General features: G+C 37.0%; 2 protein-coding genes and 1 long non-coding RNA gene across 8 annotated transcripts in view; 2 read left to right on the forward strand and 1 right to left on the reverse strand.

Moving 5' to 3' along the window:
* LOC106666870 (myotubularin-related protein 14) overlaps window positions 1–4,279 on the forward strand; it is a 33,391-nt gene extending 29,112 nt beyond the window's left edge. For 2 of the 3 annotated variants that reach the window (XM_014394365.2, XM_014394364.2), the window contains exons 10-11: window positions 134–223; window positions 2,204–4,279. In XM_014394365.2, coding sequence (XP_014249851.1) covers window positions 134–223; window positions 2,204–2,369 — 256 coding nt within the window. In that variant the 3' untranslated portion in view covers window positions 2,370–4,279. The remainder of the gene's footprint in view (window positions 1–133; window positions 224–2,203) is intronic. The other variant, XM_014394366.2, reaches the window with a different exon arrangement.
* On the reverse strand, window positions 204–18,330 carry LOC106666871. Of its 4 annotated transcripts, XR_002910154.1 has the most exons (5): window positions 18,024–18,330; window positions 17,749–17,954; window positions 16,492–17,563; window positions 598–852; window positions 204–463 (listed from the first exon to the last, which is right to left on the reverse strand). It is a non-coding gene; the product is annotated as an uncharacterized LOC106666871 (long non-coding RNA). The 4 variants fall into 4 exon arrangements; XR_002910155.1 differs by lacking the exon at window positions 204–463 and having other exon boundaries at window positions 527–852; window positions 16,492–16,750; XR_002910153.1 differs by lacking the exon at window positions 204–463 and having other exon boundaries at window positions 527–852.
* Window positions 18,331–19,715: 1,385 nt separating this feature from the next.
* The window catches only part of LOC106666937 (cholinesterase 2), a 41,902-nt gene continuing 40,507 nt past the window's right edge, over window positions 19,716–21,110 (forward strand). Inside the window, exon 1 of the mRNA XM_014394490.2 lies at window positions 19,716–20,295. Coding sequence (XP_014249976.1) covers window positions 20,139–20,295 — 157 coding nt within the window. The 5' untranslated portion in view covers window positions 19,716–20,138. The remainder of the gene's footprint in view (window positions 20,296–21,110) is intronic.

The following is a 21,110-nucleotide window of genomic DNA, read 5'->3' on the forward strand; positions in this document are numbered from 1 at the left end:
TTTTAAATATTTATGCATATTTCTGTTCTATGTTCACAATTGAAAATGTTTTTCATTGTTGAGTTTTCGTAGTTGACATTGCTTTTATATGAAGCACTTGTTTTCATATTCTAAATGTTCATAAATTTCCCAGAAGTGATAGCCAATTGCTCGGAGACTCAACTACGACAGTTATTGAGGATGAGTGCTTTATGTATGGCAGAAATACCGATGCTGCATTGTTGTAAGTTACTATTTCTCATTTTCCCGGTGACCGGAATGTTTTTCTTCTGTTTTCAATATTACTGAGATTTTTCCCTATTTTCTGGCAGAATGTTCAGAATTGCCTTAGGTTATATGTTTTTGGCTTTTCAACACCAAAATTTAATGATTTGTGTGGCATATTGGAAAAGAGGCATATAAAAATATTGCGGGTTTGCATTGTCTTTTTTCCCTTAATGTGTCAAGTCCATTGTGTATACGGCTATAGAAAGGGATAAATAATGACAAATTAAATAATAAAAAACATGATAAAATAATATCAAGTATTTTCATAAAAATATGTATAATATATTGAATTACAATAAAATCACAATTATATACAAATATGACAATTACACTATGGTTTGTTTTTCTGATTTGGTAATGTATTTGTGGTATAATACATTATACCAAGGTTGTAGGCAAAGTCCTGGCTCTTCAGGACGTTTGGGGCTGTAGTAACAACTGTCAGTCCTAATTTTTTTTTACCTTTACTGCACTGATGGCTTTTTTTAAAATTTTTTATTCATATGATACAATTGCCCGAGAAGTGAAGAAAAGCCCACTGTAGTACTTATATTTCCAAATTAATAAGGATATGCAAAAGGATTCCTAAAAAGTAAAAAATAATATAAAACCTTTTTAAACAATAAATTAAATAAAATCTGGGAAACAGAATATGAACTCTCAAGTGCTTGGCAGAAATTTAAGACACAAATGGTTTTATATTTAGAAGCTAAAAAACATGCACTAACCTTCACACACTAAAGCATTTATGGATTGGTTTTTCTTGATCATAAAGAAAAAATTGGGTACTTTAATAAGTGGTAAATGTTTTATGTATACTTTGCAAAAAAATTTCTATTTCAACATTTAATGTTTTGTGAGACTTCTTGTTGACACCCGCAACGTTACGATCCAGTAATTTGGTAATTTCCTACTATCCTGGCCTGCCTATCCCTGTGATTCAATCTGTCTGATGCTTTTCAGTATTTTGCCATCTTTAGCCATTATTTTATAAGCCAAACTCACGCTGACTGCAGTTGTTGACTGCGTGTTGACATCCCCTTTTTTTTCTCGGTGCAGGCATCGACTTGGCTGTTGTTATTTTAAACCAGATAATCAATTCAGAAGCAGTATCGATACAGGTCTGACAGTCAACATGTAAAAGATGGCAAAATTGTGAAATACTTTTGGTAGACCAAACAGCAAGGATAGGTAGACCTGAATGGCAGGTATAACCAAACTACTTAATATTTTATTTGCAATCAGGTCTTGCAATTGCATTGAGTCATTAATCGTTAATTTACTTGTAATTATTGTATTCAGTAAATTTGTTGATTTGTATTCCAGCTCTAAACTGAGTAGTTTTTTCTCTCCCTAATATTTTTCAGCATATCAGCAGAACACCCCTGATTTTAAAAAATATATTTAGCCTAACTAATTGTCTCTTAATTTAAAGGAAACAAAACAAAATTGATAATAAACCATTATTTTTGTTGTATGTCCGCCAACCGTTATGTGCCACTGGATATTGCTGAGTTTTCACAGTACTTAAGCAAAATTGCATAGTCAATAGTTGGAACTCAATTCGATGTTTTGTTAAATTGTTGGTGTTTATACATGGATGCTTTATGGAATTAAACAGCTACCCAAACGTTTATAAAAAAAATCAATAAGATTTATTTGTTATTATAAAAACAGGGATGGGCATAGATTTTTTAAAAATAATACTTAATTACTGTTAATAAATAATTCTTTCTAAGTAAAATATAAAAGATATTCCCTTTTTGAAACTTATCAGGGAAATTTAGGGCCATTTACATTTGATAATTGAATATTATAATGAGGGATTGTTTAAGAAAATATACTTCTAAAGGGAAATTCAAAAAGTGGCTAAGGTTTTCTAAATTTGACAACCTGTAGACAGTCATAGTTAACAAATGATTCTTGAATGTTTTAGGAGACGAGAACGCCTGAGAAAAATCCGTTCCTTGTTCTACAAGAGTTATTGCTGTACAGTAGGAATCAAGCTCAAAGACGGTTCTAGAGTCCGGGGCCTTGGAAATCTGTTGGGGAACTTTGCAGAAAGAGTCGGCATTATCTCCACCCAAAGGACATCAGTCTGACACTTACCTTGTTTTAGACAACCTCAAACTTTAAAATTGTAAAAGACAATTGAGTAGATAATAATAATTGAATGAACTATTAATTATAAGAGTAATAATGAAAATTTTATTTTTTATACGTTGCATGTATTTACTGCAGTGATATGCGAGTGCTTTATTTAAAGATAGTCTTCTTTATTCTTATTCCTCGAGTATGGTTTTAGTAGTTTTGTATAAAAATAAACATTTAAAAATTCTTTAAATTGTTAAATTTTTAATTTAGGATGAAGTTATTTAAAGCAATAAGAGATAATCAAAATTATTGAACGAAAGGTTTTTCATCTTGGAAAATATATCTGGAACTTTTTTTTTTAAAATTCAGTGGTTTAAAAACATTAAGTAATGAAAATTAAGTTTTAAAAATGAAAAATGCCCAAAATTTAACAGTAAACAATGTATTCACACCAATGTGACATGTCGGCTCTGTAAAAAAATTATGTTTTATGTTAAAATGTATAGTTAAAATGTGTAGTACATATCCTAAAGGGAGGCCTATGTAAGACATTGCAAATAACAAGGCAAAAAAGGCTCACAAACATTCAGAATCCTAGTCAAAAAAAACTCAGAATATTTTCATATCTTCGAAATGTTAATATACATGATAATGAGTGAATGCCTAACACTGCCAATATAGCCAATATGTATTTATAACTAAGATGTGTATATGTAACATGTGTATGAGTGTGCATGTTTATATATGTAATGTATACATGTACACACATTCACATATACATGCGTTAGTGTTATATTTTTTGTAATTATTGGTAATATAAATCTTTAAATTTACAATATTTATTTGCACAAAATGTTAAGTGCATCAATAACTTTTATTTTAAATACATGTACTATATGTGTGGATGTACTTATATCAGTGTAGATTAATGTTGAATGTGTGTAACAGTGTTATTTTTTAGTATTTGAGTGAACATTTTTAAGTGAAGTGTGCCCATCTTTATCAGTTAACTGTAGAAGACTTAAGAACTAAAAAAAATTCATAAAACCCATCCTAAATTTGTTGACTAAGGGTCCAATACCTATATGTGGTGCTTTGCAAAATTTAAATCATCTGGTGGGCCACTGTTAATCATTTTAATATTGTTGACTGGAATACTTATGACTGATTAAATTGTAAAAGCATAGTGTTCATAATGTTGAACTTGACACATTAATTATTAACAACATATATACGTAATTTCCAACAACTTACACTTAAATAATTTGTTTCATTCTAAATTCGTGGGACATCAAAAAAGCTGTTTATCGTAACATTTAATTTGGAAAACAACAGAAAAGGTACTATGTTACAACACATGTTAGTTGTGTTTTTAAATGAACAAAAATTGATTACGCTTTCATAGTGATAATTACCTCATTTTAACTTCTACAATAAAAAGCTTAAATTAAAAGATCTTTAACCTTGTAATGCCCGAGACAAGGTGGATGGATTATTTCGCTACTGAAATTTTGGTAGAATATGGCCAATTTGATTACACCTTTTGTTTTGTAGTACTTAATTACACGAGTCAACATCAATGTGTTTGTAATTATTTCAACAATGTTTTGTAAAATGTTTTCAAACTTTTGATAAAGGCTGTTTATTATTAGTGAAGTAACGGTCGGTTACTACATTGAACAGCTTACTTTCAAGAGCCAAGGTGTAACCATAGTTTTTCTTCATCATATTATACACTTCAGCACAAGTTGTGAGAAAAAGAAGAATTATGTGTTTCAATGGGTTAATCAAATAAGGATAACTTAAGCAAAGTGGTGGTGGTGGTGGTGGGCCACTTGAATTGTTCAAATATGTCATACTCAATATGTAGCCTTTATAATGTTGTTGAGTTTTCAATAAATTTGCTGGTTTTGTTTAACTACTTTTCAACTTACTTACTTTAAAAGATTTTTTGATACATTCAAAAAGCGTTAATTATGCAGAAATGTTATTCATTTTAGCTAATTATATATGAATTTCTAGCAAAACTTCAAAATCTAACCAACAAATATGGACAACTCAGCATATACACATCATTCAGTTTTGAATCCATTTTCTCAGCTATTGAATTGTAGGTAAATTAACAAGCCGATTGATTAATTGTATTAAATGTTATGTTTATACCATGTTTTCAAATTGGTTATTTATATATTATTTATTTACTAAAGTTTTTATTAGATCATGTTCAAAAGATATATTTTGTTAAAATTGACATTTGCTTTTTATATTACTTCTCCACTAATGAGGTATAATGGTTTTTGTACGCAGCTTGTCATCCCTGTCTGCCTATTCTCATTGAACGCCACATAACAATGTTTCATAATATAAAGGTTTTGTTAAGTTTCCTTCAGTTTCATAATATTGCTGACAGTTAATTAAAAAATTTCACAAAGTAAGATTTATTGTAATATGTATTCTAAGAGAAATTGAAATAACATAGATTAGTGGGGAGGTCCGGAGTACCCGTGCTTACTATAGATCCAAAAACAACTGGAAGCAAACTACTAACCACTTGAAATAACAAATAATTCACTCTAAATATAATATAATAATAACATAGATTAGTGGATGCTTTATCCAATTGATAGTCTTCCCAAATTGGTCATTTGACACACAAATAAAATGTTACATTTGTGCAATCAATTTCATTTTTGATGCCACATATAAAAGGCAGGTTTTATTATTCTTTAAGAAACAATTTCCATTGTATAATAAAGGAAAAGTTAACATATCTTATTACCACCTGTAATATATTATTAAAACACTTAAATTAATAATTCACCAAACATGCCCTATCTTATTAAATGACACACTGTAATTTTATGTAATATTTTTCATTTATACTGACCAACAATTTAAAATTTTTTTTTTTCTGAAAAGTTATTTACTTTTTATTAAAATGCTGTCCTGCTAAGAAGAAATGCCAGATCTCTGTATTTGATAGTTTTGACGAATTGAGCTTTGAAATTTTTCTTGCTGAATGGCCTCAGTTAAGTTGACGTATGTTTCAAAAGTTTTGGCCTAAGACTCTTAACTTCTCTTTTTTTAAATAATCCTTAAAGCTTTTTTTATTATAATTTATAACTTATTTATTGATTTGCTCTTATTGTGTGTTCTTTGAATAAAAAAATGTTGTGTTAAATTTAACTGGCAATGATTTCTGATAATTATTTACGTAAAAGAACAAAACTGAAAAATTGTTTTTTTACAAACATATGTTTTTTTATTATAATTTCTCGCAATGCAATAGTAAATTAATGCATAATGGGTCATATGTTTAAATTAATACTACTGAATTTCCATTTCCTTTGTTCAGTACGATGCATCTTCCAACTAACTGATCCGTTTTGTGCATGAAACAAGTTTTGGTGGAAAATAACATAAGTGGCATATGTATTAATTTTATCTAGTAATACAAGCACTTTCTGTTAAGAACGGTAAAATTTCGGAAATACGGTTTTTTGGCTAGTATTTTCTCCAAAACTTTTTAAGCTATAGACAATACTTCGATATTTTAAGCTGAAATTTTTAATATATCTGGACCGATTTACATTTATTTCATCATATTTTTTTAATAGGAAATGTACCTAAAAATACAATGGTAAAAAAAGTAAAAAAAATTGGAGGTTGGTATTTCTTCTTATTAGGACAGGATAAGTACAGATATTTATTAATTACTAAACGTGCTTTAATTTATTCTATTAAATCTTATTTATGTGTACCTTCAATTTCATTGTTGTTAATATAGTTAAAAATGATTTGTGATTTAAAGTGCAACATAGCACATTGAATATGGAGGAAGTGAATTCAACCAGTTATGGAGATTTTCTTTATTAAAAGTGTGTCACACAGTCCAATGTTGCAATTTCCTCCACATTAATGTGTTCAAATCTATGTTATGACCAGTTTTGATACATTTTTATCATGATAAACATGAACAATATAATGACACCACTAGCATCGCCACTTTTTATTTTATGAATCTTATTTTTAATGATTATAATATCACCATTATCTTTCATTGAAGCTGTGTAAATGAATACTGTACAGTCGTGAGAGTCTCTTAATTTTATTATTTATTTATTTTTTTATCTAGTATCATAGTCATTATTACAGTGGTAAAAATATTGAACATAACTTCCCAACAATTGTACTTAATATTATATACACTCCATTATAGGTTTAATTTTCCTGTAAAATTTAATCGGATGAGCCAAAGTTGTTTATATTTATTACTAAGTTAAATAGATTGTTTTAAAATATGTAATATTTAATACCATTTAAATATTTTATTTTGTTGGTGGGTTGTAATTTCAATGATAATAATAGTGATATAATACAAGTCCTAACAAATTGAATATAATTTTCTGATCTATTATAAATATCAAATTGTTTAAATATTGGTTTCATATGTGAAAATTTGAATGCATACTGAAATCAATTTCTTATATCTCCATTTCAAGTTGTGCCTTTAAACAGCTCAAAACACTAATGTAGAGAAAACACTGTTTATCTATTAACTTGTGTAAACAAATTGCAAAACAAAGTTGAAGAAGTATATTAAAGATTTGCAAGTATTTGTGTTATTAGTTACTACTTTCTAAGTTAACTACTTATAAGTATACTTCTAAGTTATCTAACTTTATTAAATAAATTGAGATAAACAATATTTGGTGAGAATAATATTAGACGCAGAATCACTTAAGCTGTAGTTGAAAGCTGTCCATGGTGGGTTTAATTGTAATATTTTCATAAATTTTTTAATGGATTGATTTCGGTATGAAGTGTATTTTATTGTTATATAGTGTTGTATTATACAAATAATTTGCAAAGATGCTGGCATAAAGAGCTAATACCAGAGGTTAAGGTCCTTACAGTTGACAGTTATTTGTGGTTAAGTGATTAGAAATGGCAATGTAGAACTGATCTATGTTGTCATATAAGTAAGATGTAATTTTAGGAGGGAGTTATATGCTGTGACCTTTGAGAGCTACTGTATCCCCCATTTTATACCTATAACATACCAGTCATAGTTTGTTAAGAGATTTGATTAGTAGGCCCAGTTTCAGGGTTGAATTTCTTCCACGTTATGTTGTATGTCCCAAAACATTTCCTCTTGCAGGCAATTATGGCACCACAGTTTGTTAGCAGGTGGGTTGGTATCTCCTCTGTTTCTTTTCTGTATGTGCTGTGTTGGATTATACCAATCTTCAGATGCCCATTCAGTTTGCAGTGTCCTGTTAAGAATCCTGTCAGGGTTCAAAGTTTTTCCTGCTTCCTTTGATACATTCTGGTGTTTCTTTCCTTCCCAAACTTGCTAGCAGGTTCTTGGATTATTTATGGGCATTGGGTGAATTCCACTGTTTCCTCATTTTCATTTTGTCTAAGATACTCATAGTGTCGATCCCTATGCCACAGAAAGGTTAGGGACCCTTTAGCAGTATAGCAGCCCCTTCCTCAGAAGAGCACCCACTCTATCATTTCTCTCTAATTGTTCATGTCCTGTCACCATGTTTGAGCTGTTGAGCATGATGTTTAAACTTATCCTTTGATGGCTGCTTGGCTATCTGACATGAAAGTATATTCTTGTTTTTGTAACCTTTGTTCAGTTTGAACTGGATACATGTCTCAATGTCATGGATTTCAGCCTGGAAGATACTGATTTATTCACGCATGGGTTCCGAGAATTTGGTTCAGGGTTAATCCCCAATCTATCTGTTTTACTCAATTTCATGTGAATTTTAGACCATCTTGGATGATGTCACAGTGTTTTTTTTAATTTTCACCTGGCAGTCAGGACTAAATCTGCAAAACCCTGGCATTTTATCCCTTTGAGATCCAGAATCTCAAGCAGTTCTTCAACTTTTAGGCTCCACAGGAGTGAAAGTACTCCCCATGCAGGTGTTCTTTGGTTGTATTAACTTGAATAGTCTTCTATGTTTGTCTAAGCTTTCCTGGTTCTTAACATTTCTCCAATCCATCAAGATATGGTATGATCTGCATGTTTTTTCTCAAGATGCATGAGATACATTATCAAAAGCTCCTTCCATGTCGAGGAATGTGCAGATTGCTATTTATTTGGCTTCCAGTGTCTCCTTCGGTCACTGGTTAGCTGGTACAAGGCAGTTTTTGTTGATTGTCCTGCTCTTTATGCACATTGACAGTAATGAAATGGTTTGTCTGTCAACACTGTTATTCTAATATTGTTATCTATCAGTTATTCTGCTTTGTTTAGTAAAGAAACGTGACTGGTCTGTAGGATTTGGGTAGTGTAACTTTCTTCCCTATCTTTCGTTTAAACACTGCTCTTGCTCTCCTCCATGTCTATGGTATGTAACTTAATGCTAGGCTGCTTCTACATATGTGCACCAGTGTTAGAGTTCTTATTTCTGCTCCTTTTTTGGATGGAAACAGGGATGATGTTTATTTCTGGCAGATAATATGGGCTGAAAGTATTGATTCTCCAAGGATCTTTTTCTCTGTGATATTTTAGCTGCTTTCTTCTAATCTTCTTTTGTTGGTTTATGGGTTCTGACACTTTCCAGGGATAAGTTGTAGGTGCTGACTGAGAAATGTGTGCTTAGAAGTAGCATCGTTTTTTGCTTCTTCTACTTCCATCTACTTTTGTCAGGGCAGTGTTAATATCTACTTTGTCCTTTGCTAGTACTTTTTATACTCTAGCCGTTGTTGATGTTGAGGAAATTTCTCCACCGACCTTTCCAAAGCTTTCTCCCTTTGCTCTGCAAATGGTGTGATTTTATGAGGTAAGAATCCTCTTACACTCTCCCCAGTTGCTTGTTATTTTTGCTCAATAGAAAAAGCTTACCTAGTTTCGGCCCTTACCCCACTCAGTTCCTTATTCCACCGGAGTGGTTCTTGTTTCCTTTTGAATACTTTATCAGGGCAACTTGACTCATATATATCAATTATAGATTCTACAAGTTCTGTAACTGCAAGTGCAAGTTCATTTTAGGTTTCTTCTTTGTTGCATGGTTGGACTAGGACTTAACTAATAAGTTAGGAGTTGGACTATCCCAGCTAACCTTGCTCAGTCAGTGTTTCGTGGGTTTCTATGTGGTATAAGTTTTTTCCTATCTGATTTAATGTGAAACCTTATTATTCTGTGGTCTGGCATTGATTCTTCATTAGAAACCCTCCAATTCTTGATAACATTGTGTAGGACATAGCTACAAATGGTAATATCCAGCACTTCTTGTCTCACTGTGGTGACAAAAGTGGGAGTTGATACTATGTTAAAGATTTCCAATTTTTCCTTCAACCAAAATTCTAAGTCTCACCTCTTTTGCTGTTGTTAATGCTTACCCAAACATCATAGTGTGTGTGTGTGTGTTGGCTTCACATCCTATGAGTAAGGGAGGCTCTTTCTGCTGCAGTAGTCAGCCAGTTTTCACAGTTATTCTGGGGGAGGGTAGTCTTCCTCTCCTGGAAAATATGACGATGCTACCATTGTCTCTAGTTTTTTTGCATCTATTGTTATGCATATTGTGATGGAGAACATGAATTCTGCAAGACAGAGGTAATTAGTATACATGTACAGGGGTTTTCTGGAATCCCATACACGCTTACCGTCTTTGCAGGAAAAACCTCTTATTTGTCCTTTCTACTGTCAGGGTTCCTGGATGAGAACTGCCCTTAGGTAAACATCCTAGCTCTCACTTCCAAGGCAACTTTAGCATGATGGTTGTTTACCTGGGCCTTCCTCAAGTCTTCCATGTTTTGTTATTCTTTTGGCATTGGAGGAGGTGTCTCCTTGCCCAATAGTTCCTCCACACTGAGCATTTTTACGTTTTGGTGTGAGGTGGGTTCTGGATTTCAAGAGTCCTGGTCCATCCCAGCATTTTCTATGGAGGTAGCTTCCATAGATGGTGGTGTGCCTGCAGAGGTTAGCTCCTTTTGAATGGATGGGGGGATTTCTCCCGTTTTATATCCTCCTCCCCTTTTCAAACTTCTTACAGAGATCCTTCCAAAACCATAATTGAATATATATCCTCTTTTCATTATCATTTTTGCTTTCATCTATGCCCAGAATCATCACAATCCCAGGCCCCTCCGCCTAGTCTGAATGTGCCTTCCATTCCTCGGTGCAGGGTCCTTTGTTCTGTTTTCACAAGTGCCAGTGTTTTCTTCTCCTCTCCCAGTTTTGTTTTCAAACCACTATTGAGTGAGGTCCTGGGATGTCATCTCCGACCTTTGCTACCAGTTTCTTTTACTCATTTATCTTTAGTCGAGGAGTTATTTCTTTAAGCCAATCTACAGTTTTGCCATCCTGATAGTCAATAAACTTCATTCCTGGCCTGAAGTGTATTCCTTCAAACTGCAGTTTGGCTTCTTGTCCTTTCGCAATTTTATCAATTAGAGTTTCCTCTAGATGGGTTTTTCTGAGGACAGTGTAACCAGAGGGTATTCCTTTGGCAGCATTGCCACTCTTATCATTTTTGTTACTCCTGCATGGCTAGTACTAAACTGTGTTCTTAGCACGAAGGAATTGAGCAATTTTAGTTGCAAAACCGTTTAGTTACCGACAAAACACAGACTGTTTAGTTGATTGGATTTACAATTGCATATTAGTTGCAAGTGTGCGCACTTTCATACAAACCCTTTGCAGTCACTCCCGGGATCAACCTTTCATGCAACTAAAAATTGCATGTGTGTGCCTAGCCTAAGGCTAATTACTCTCTGAGGTCACCTGGTTCAGAGAGGTTCCATTTGAGACAGCCTATAACTCTGGCTGTGAATGATTAATTCGACATGGGTCGCATAACACCTTTGATTGGGGTGGATGCTGTTTTCTGTCTCACCCAAGACTTTTGTAAGCGGAAGCTGATGAGAGTTATGATTGAGAGTGTGTGGTTGATATTGTGGCGTGAATACCTCACTCTGGTGGTCCCTCTTTACTATGTTCCCAACAATGGTCCAACACATGGACCACTGTGTAGAGGGGGGGGGATGGCCTATATTGGTCAAGGTTGGAAATGGTTATTCAGATATCGTGAGATGCGGTCGGGTGTGATGTAGGTTTCAGAAAAACATTTTCTTTATTGTGCCAACGTTTCGATCTTTTATTGAGCCCTGAAGATGATCTCAATAAAAGATCAAAACGTTGGCACGATAAAGAAAATGTTTTTCTGAAACCTACATCAAACCCGACCGCATCTCACGATATCTGAATAACTATCGATTAACGGTCACTAACCTCTACACACATTGGAAATGGTGTTGGAAAACATTGGCTTTGGGAGCTGTCTGACTAAACTCATCAAAGGAGGCCAACATGCGCAAACAACCATCTATTGGCACAGTATGTGGAGCCAAGCCCATGGCCAGCAGGGCATGGTGCCCATCTTGGTGACCAAGGCATTGGCCTGTCATGGCCCATATTGAAGAGGTACACATTTAATAAACTCCCATGTATCAGGCAGCGCATGAAATTGAAACACTTAGAAATACATCACTATATGTCTCAGTTATTAACAGCCATAGACATTTTGCAAGAAAGCTTCGCAGCTACAATTTAGAAAATTCACCTTTGTGCACATGGATATGAAAAAACAACTGAGTGCACATGGATATGAAAAAACAACTGAGCATGTATTTTTAAGATGCACAGTCTACTCAGAATATAGAAAACAATGGCTGAATAGCATGCAAGAGCAATCTGATATAATAGACACATTGAAAAATGCTGTGTTGACAAAAATAAAATTTTTGCAACCCAGAATTGTGTATTTTCAGTAATGAAAACAAAAAGTGGCCAACTAAATAAAGTAAATTAAATGCACTAAACAGGTAATCTAGTCATTAAGCCTGTTAATATTTATTTGTTAAATTGTAAATAGTGTTAGTATTAATACATACAGGGTGTCCCAGTTCCTTCTGACGAAACGAAAGGGAATCGATTCTACTCTTCGTTTGGAGCAAAAAATGCCCAGGAGAAAATTTTCGGAAAGTTCTCTATTTTGAAGATATTCATCAATTTAGGTTTTTTCAACTTTTCACTACCTTACCACATAAAAACGCTTACAACGTCCAAAATGTTGAGACTACAACAAATCAAATTACACCATTTGAAAGAATGGCAAATTTGCTGTAAGATACTTCTATTTGCAATAATCTGAATGACATAAAATGTTGGCCAATATCAGTTGGAACATGTCAAAATTTTAAATTTTGGTCATGAATGCACGTTACATTTTTATTTTACAAAGCGAGCTCTAATTGATTTATTTCTCCCCTCCCCCCTTCGAATTTACCTTAGCTCACGTTTTCGAACATTCAATTGTTATTTTTCAACTCTACTACAACGTTATTTAAAAACCAGGATATAGCAACGTAAAGCATATTAGATGAAGAAGTTTTTGTGAAATTTGACAAGCTGTAGGTATTTTTTTGTAACCTCAGTAGAACGTGCAATCATGACCAAAATTTTAAATTTTGTAATTTTGACATGTTCCAACTGATATTGGCCAACATTTTATGTCATTCAGATTATTGCAAATAGAAATATCTTACAGCAAATTTAGCGTTCTTTCAAATGGTGTAATTGGATTTGTTGTAAACTCAACATTTTGGACGTTGTAAGCGTGTTTATGTGGTAAGGTAATGAAAAGTTGAAAAAACCTAAATTGACGAATATCTTCAAAATAGAGAACTTTCCGAAAATTTTCTCCTGGGCATTTTTTGCTCCAAACGAAGAGTAGAATCGATTCCCTGAGTTTCGTCAGAAGGAACTGGGACATGCTTAGCGGTCATAATTGACCAATTTAATTATTTCAATTAATTATACTTTTTATCTAAAGTCTTGGTTGAAATGAAAAAGTTAGTCTAACGAGTGGGATTCGAACCCAAGACCTTCGGCTCAATACGCCGCTGCTCTACCACTTGAGCAACCGTGAGTTCGGTATACGCAGGCCGGTATACGCATGATGGCCAAACAAGAAATCTCTGTAAGACTTTAAAAGGATTAGGAACAGAGGAAAAAGGGAAAAGACCTAACGGGGGATGGTCTGACAATGTTGTGGACTGTAAATGTACGACAAATAAAATTAAAAAATTGAAAATTAACTCACTCTCCGTTCGTTGTTTTTCTTCATCCACAAAGAATCCTGGGGGAACAGGGAAGGGTAGAAATTAATGAAAGGAAAAACTGGGTGGAAAACCCTTACCTCGTGGTGAAGCTTACCGACGAATTTTCGACAATCCGCGATGACAAAACGCAGGACAAGTGATAATCGCCCGAATAAGCGTAACGACAACGTAAANTTTTGGGCATGCAGACAAAGGTTGCTCGATGTGTCCTACCTAATTGAAGGGTACCTAATTGGCTCCGCCGTACAGAGATCGCACAGGAATGCCACCCGATTTGAGAATTGTTGAGAACAGCAGCGGGTATTTGGGTCCCCTGTTCCGGTTCTTGAGAATCCTGGGAGCCGACCTAGTCTTTCACGAAAATCCTAGACCCAGCTAAACAAAGCTGGCGAAATAATAACAGCTGGTGTTTACGATTGAGAATGATAGGTCGATCCTGGGCAATCGCCACGAAAATATTTACTGTTCGGTGGTGTTGCGCTGACAAGTGGTCTTATTACTCAACCTCTAGTATTAAGGAAAAGCTCAAAAACCTGGGGAAGAAAAAGGGGCAATCGGGTCACCAGGAAGCATTACTGTATTTCCTAAGCTTAACGGGTTCTCCACCTTCTCCCCGACTGATTGCCTTAAATACTTCCCTAAAGAACTAAGAGAGAAGAAGTCGAACAGTCGAAAGAGTCAAGAAATTAAGAAGGCCGGCGTAGAGAAGAGGATAAGAGTTGGGCATGAGTAGGCCAGAAGTAAGTAGGAGTCGACCAGGTGTAGACTAGCAGTCAGTAGGACCGATGCCGGTTTTGAGTTTAGTTATTATATCACTCCAGATCACAATGATTAAGATTAAAAACAAAATACGCAATAACATTGGCTGAGGTCCGGGGCCGTGAGTCGGATGACTCTATATCGATTGGAGGAACTCTGGTGCAGCAGTTGACCGAGTGGAGCGGTTTGCCTGTAGCCAAGTCGGCTATGTTGAGAAGGCGAGTTTGAGGCTAACGCTGAGAGTACCCATGCCATCGTCGTAGGTGCTTCATTAGTGATAAGCCAGAACTAGTCGGGTCGACGAATCTGCTGTCGTTGTCGATTAGTGATTGGTGAGTCCTCGTAGGGCTGACGAGTCTGAAGCCAGTAAGGCAGTGCCCCTGCTTATATACGCACTGGCTCTGCTCTGATTCGCTGCAGAGTGGAGGGCGAGACCATCCCAGAGCAGGTAGTGACACCTAACGGGTGCCGCGATAATCGTACGTTCCCACTACACTGGCATTCCAGCACTGTAAGTTCAAGATTTGTCAATCAGTTGGCGGGAGGGTTAGAGAACAGTTGGGGGGATTTCGAGGGTGCGGCCGAATCTTGAATACCTCAAGATTTAAGCCCACAGAAATAAGAGATTTGTTGGGAAGCTTGGGGTATCTATTTGTATATAAAAGTATTTATTTAATTTATAAGTAGTGTTGGTTAATTGTTTAGAATTAAGTTGTGAATTGAGTTGTAATAGGTATAGAGAATTGTTAGCTATAAGTACGGTAGGGATTTTTAAACCTCCCCCCACAGAGTTACCGGAAAGTGGTAGGCGCTTACACCGGGCAACCTGACACAGCCTAGCCAAAGGCTTGACGAGCTCAGAATTGAGAAGTTCACTGCTCACTCGGAGCACCTTCGCACTCGTGCTCACTCGAGCCGCTCACTACATTATATAATATGGGTGGAGGGTGATGGAGGAATATCACCCTAATTGAATAAAAAAGCACCCGTATGTGCTAGATGTGCAGCTTCACACAATACAAGGGACTGCAAGGAATCCACAAAAAATGCATAAATTGCTACAAGATGGGAAAAAATTATACTCACCATGCAGGCACCCGACAATGCGAAGCTCACATGAGAGCACTAATTCATCAAAAACATACAACAGATTACGGAGCAGAAGAACAAAGGTTGGTAATACAAATTTACAATGTGAACCAACTAAACCGTTATAGAAATGGCTACTACAGAATCTGCTCACAAAAAACACGAAAACGCAGCACCCTCAATAAACATACTTGTAACAGATACACAAAAAGACACATTAGACTCATTAGACACAACAGAGCAAGAATAAAAAAACACAGAAATACACAATGCATAGAACTAGTCGTATCAATCATATAGCACCGCCCATACAAATAAATGTAGCCCAGTTGAATTTTCATGGATCTTCAGTAGTACGTCCGACGAAGTACATGTGCTTGCTGAGGACCGGAGTATTGATATCGTTATGGCCCAGGAACCATGGAGGAGAGGCGTCAAAAGGGCCATGGGATTAACCACCAGAACAGCCATGACACCTGGATTTGAAAACCCAACTGCGGTAGTCTACATTTTGAATAAAAGTATAAAAGCAATGACCCTACCTGAAAGCGCTGAAGGAGTTACCAGCGTGATGATTGAGATGGGTGGCTACTCAATGCGGTCGCTTTAGTACACTGCAGCTGCTGCTTCCCTTTCCTTCGCCAAGCCATGATCTATAGAAGTAGTTGTCTCAGGCATTAAAAACTTAAAGCGTAACACTGCGCCAGGCAGCGACAAGTATTAATCGACACGATCGATGAAACGAAAGATTAATTGCAGCAAATTTACTCGGATTGCCTTAAACTTAGTTACTTTCCGCCGACATGGAAGACGGCTACCATGTGGCATTCCCCAAAGCCGGACGTCCTCCTGAGCTTCCCGGATCCTATCGTTTAATCTCCCTTCTATCGGTGTTGGGAAAGACCTTGGAAAAGCTGATGTACATGAGACTAAAAGCCTGTAACACGCTTGGCAGTTGGGCAGCAGAACGGACAGATCCACCAATGCCATCCAGTACGCTCTCCAAGTGGTGGCCGGCATCCCTGAGAAGTACGCCTTGGGATTGCTTTTCGACATCCGTAAGGTCTTCGAAAGGATGTGGTGGCCCAGAAATCATGAGCCTGTTAAAAAAACTACCTAACTGATAGATACACACACCTCGAGAATCACAGTGAGGGCTGCTTCAGGGAGGTCCGGATGGGAGAACCACAGGGGATCATTCTTGGCCCGTTCCAGTGGGAGTCCTGTTCGATGACCTCTTGAAGATCTTGGATCACAAAAACATCCGTGCCATAGCCTATGTGGATGACCTGATGGTTGACTTACCCGGTAATACCAAAGCTGAGCTGGAACGTCGAGTTAGAGCGGTGTTGGTGCTGTCAGTGTACAGAGTTGGTGCAGGTCAGTCAAGCTTGAGCTAGCGGCAGAAAAAACAGACACGATCTTATTAAAGGGTCAATTTAACATGCGGTCTCCACCCGTGATACAGATAGATGGTGTTAACATCAAAGCACCGTCAGAGGTCACACCTTGGTGACATGATGGCGAAAGGAGCTTAATTCAGTCCCAACGCAACAGCGGCTTCGCAGAAGGTCCTCCAGCGTACTGTTCTTTTCAAATCTGTAGTGGTCCGTCCTGAGGTGCGTCTTATGAAAATAGGCAAATATACTACTCCGCGTTATGCTAGTCCATCCTTCTCTACGCGGCGCCAACATGGGTGAGCTGTTTGAGAGAGGCGGACTGGCGACAACTAGAACGGGCGCAGCGTGTGGCCCTCCTTGCAGTCACGAGGGCATATAAAACCGTGTCGACAGAAGCGTTGCATGTGATTGCTGGCAATTGCCTCTAAACATCCTTGCGAAGTGGGACTTAGAAAATGACAGAACACCCGGAATGCCAGTTACTTCGGTCACCCATGGGCACTCCAACTATGGCAACAGAGATCTCTCTAGTAAAGGGAGACACACATACCGCATTTTCCCCATGTTAGCGGACCGTGTTAAGTGAGACTTCTTAGAAGTTGACCATTTTGTGTCGCAACTGCTTACCGGCCATGGGGATTTTGCTGAAAAATTGCATGGGTTTGGACAAAAAGACTCGCCTCTTGTGAGTCCGAAAGCCTTGACGTTGAACACGTCTTCTTCGGCTGTGGCATTTATGAGGATGTGCGAGTGACCTGGCTGTACGAAATTGAAGCACCAACTGCCAACTTTGAAGCACTCAGGAAAGCCTTACAAATGAAAAATGGGTTCAAAGTCTGTAAGAAATTTGTAAGGCGAGTAATGAGAAGGAAAGGTTGGCCCGCCTAGCGTTTTATATTATTTTATTTTATTATTTATTTATTTTTTTACTTCGGCACAGGAATATCACAGAATATCAACAAAAAGAACAGGAAACGAAAGTGAAAAGACATACCTCCTCCACCTGAAATCAATTGTAAAAAGCCGGCAACGGCTTAGGAACATTAATTGAAAGAAGGCCAAGACGGTTATGACTCGCTTATGACGGTACCAAAAACCAGCTTCTCATTGCAACATCGCGTTGGCGGTGGATCGGCGGGTTCACTCTTGTAAGTAATACCAACTGTCATGTTCGCAATTTCTTCCAATTGATGATGAGCGCTGAAAACAATAAATCAGTGTTTCAACAATCCAAAAGACTGAGGAGGGCTCAGCCTTCCTCGTACGTACCGACTCACTGAGCACTGTTTGGGCTATATGAGACAGGTTCTCTGTAGACCCTCTCGTCCTGCTCTTGGAAGAGATACGCGGAGCTGGAGCCTCTCTGAAAAACGGTGGTTGTTGTCTGGATTCCGGGGCACGACGGCCTGGAGGGTAACGAACGTGCGGACAAGGCGGCGAAAGTCGTCCCCTATACCGGCCCATCGCGATCAGGCTCTCTGACGCTAAGCACGCAGTGAAAACATGATAAAAAAAGATGGCAGCGTCAGTGGGAGGGGTCGTCCGAGAGGCTCTTGCCAGAAGAGCACGATCTGCAGATAACCCCCCCCCCCAGGCCTGGACCGGAAACAAGGAATAGTCCTTGTCAGATTAAGAATAGGTCATACGTGGTTGACTCATGGCCCTTGTTCGTGGGCCAACCCCTTGCCTGGGGCCTCCTATGCGGAAAAAGTTTATGTGTCCCACATAACTGAAGCGTGTCCTGCCTTGGCTCCCTATAGGGTCCGACTGGGCATGCCGCAAGATTTAAAAGGGGTCTCCGACACAGTAGCGAGTTTGAGGGTCCCCTGTTCCCCTTTTTAGGGGAATTGGTAATTTTTTATTGTATATAGCCGTTTTGTGTTTCCGTGTTTTGTATGAGTGAGTGTAGTTATTAGAGTGAATGGGGAGCTGTGTACGTGACTTGGGTGACGGCAGTATATTTATAAAAGTATCCCATCGACCCCCATTAGATTAGTTTGTTATTTTATGCAGGTCGATGGAGGACTATTGAGTACCCCATCTACCAAATAGAACGAAGGCAATAAATATGTGTGGATGCGTATTGAATGTGTGTTGTAATATTTCGTATGCGCTCGGGGCTGAAAAAAAAAAAAAAAATTGAAATGTAAAACAGACACATGTAAACTCAGCCGCAGCTACGCTAATATCATGAATCAAATTCAATATCAATAAAATACTCATAGCTCACAAAACATAATACAATTCTACATAGTCTAAATCTGGAACAATTTATCTCTCCTTTCCCTAATAATCCCGTCTATAATAATCCTGATAGGCTAGCCAAACCCAAACGACAAACCATTACCCCTTTTTTCCATTGTCGGTCCCTTTCACCTCAAAGAAGCCGACTCCTCACAGAAAAATGAATCTCTATCCATACTTCCTTCACAACTCCTTCAAAATTAAACATGTATAAACAAAAAACATTAAAATCTCACTAACACTCTCAAAAGGACACACAAAAGTGACATATCTATACAGAAAACGTTCACTTTGAGTGATACAAATACTTTGATTAAACCTAAAATTTCTATATTGTGTCCATCATAGTACAAATACATACTCATATCCTTTAAGTATTTAACAGTATGTAAACAGTCATTAATATTTGCTATATTTCCAGGGCTTTACTTTCATATAATTAACAAGATCCATTTAACATATAGCAAAGTTATTTAAGATTAAAAATATTAACGAAAACAATAAAATTTAACATATGCCCAAAATATTAAGGTGGGCTACCTTTCGTCCCGGACCTTATATCTTGCTGATATCTGGATGATTAATGCTTTGGTTTCTTTCGAAGAAAAAGTCAATATGAGTTAAGGTCGGACATGAAATTCTGACCTTCTTGCAACCCCCGACTCGCGTGTGACACGCTTCTTTTTTTTTAAAGATATAGCCAATATTTAAGTTAAGATTGATATCGTTTTATGTTTCGCGCTGGTGGCAAGCCTTCACAATTCCATGTTAAGCCCGACCGGTTCAGAGATGGAAATGTTTCTAAAGGAGCCGAAGGAGAGGATAGCGTGCAAGTTGTACAACTATTATGTGGGGCAGCGAGGGAACAGGGTTGCACCGTATTGACTAACGTCCTCAGTTCTTCTCCAGACTTCCAGCGAGAATCTAACCCGCCTCCTTAAACGTCTCGGCCGGGTTATGAGAAGAATTTGGAAAAAAAGCAAGCACAAGTGTTATGTTTAAGGGAAATCGCCTTGGCGAGAAACAACACGTCCAGCCTTGGTCCGGCCTTTTGCCCTTAAATGGGGTCTCGCGAGTGGGGTTCGCCACGCTTCGTCTTGTGGAGGGGGTAGTCGGCCAGTGGTCGACCCACAGTGGAGGATGGAGTTCCACGTCTTGTACTTCTTCTCGTTTCTTCTTTTTCACGTCCACGCCGCCAGGCCTGGAAGAAATCTAATCGTCGACATTAAAGGGCAAGGGACTTTGCTCGGAAAAGAACTGTTTATTTCTAGAACATTGAGGGCGGCTGCCTTCTTAGGTCAGTTATTGTCAACATCCGAATACTAAGTTTATTTGGCACTTATTAGCAAGATTGCATCTATTCTGAAGTTGTTTTTTTAAATAAAGTTTTAGAAATTATGATTTTTCTCTGTTACTTTTTGTTGATTGTTACCAAGCTTAATCCACAACACCCAGCCAAGAAACCGTCTTTTCAATTTCAGTATATCTTAAGAATGTATTTTCACATTGCAAAAAAGTGCACCTTTCAATGACAACAAAGCTTTAATATTTTATTTTTTAGCCTCTAGAACAGTTTTACACACAATTACTCATTACGCATTGGTACACATATATATACTTTGTGAAATATTCTCACTCTTTTGCTAAATTATTAATGCGCGAAGTTAAACAGGTGTTTTTGTAATGGACATCCGTAAACACAGAAATAATGTTTTGCGTAAAAGAACAAATTTAGCACGTCATAAGGTCTCCCCAAAAGTATAACAAGTAATAAAAAGCTCAGATTTGTCTCCCAACGGCTCACTAAAACTAATTTATGGCAGTGGGCGCTCACAGGCTTTATAAAAAGTAATAAATCGTCTACATTGAAATTTTTCAAAACTGATTCCAGACGGTATCAGCGTCTAGGAGGAACGTGTCTATTTATATACGTTCAACAAGTCTGGTCGATTTCGCAAACCTCCTAATTAAAGCTCAAAGGTGTGAAGAACGTGTAATCAACGGGTATGAATTTCAACAGCTCACTTCAAATCCGGAATACAACATCACAGTATATACATATATCGACCTTCGTGTAATTAATATATTACTCTCTTGTTATACCGCACACTT

The sequence above is a fragment of the Cimex lectularius genome, unplaced genomic scaffold, assembly GCF_000648675.2.
Source record: "Cimex lectularius strain Harlan isolate CLEC.00 unplaced genomic scaffold, Clec_2.1 scaffold115, whole genome shotgun sequence".
NCBI lineage: Eukaryota > Metazoa > Arthropoda > Insecta > Hemiptera > Cimicidae > Cimex > Cimex lectularius.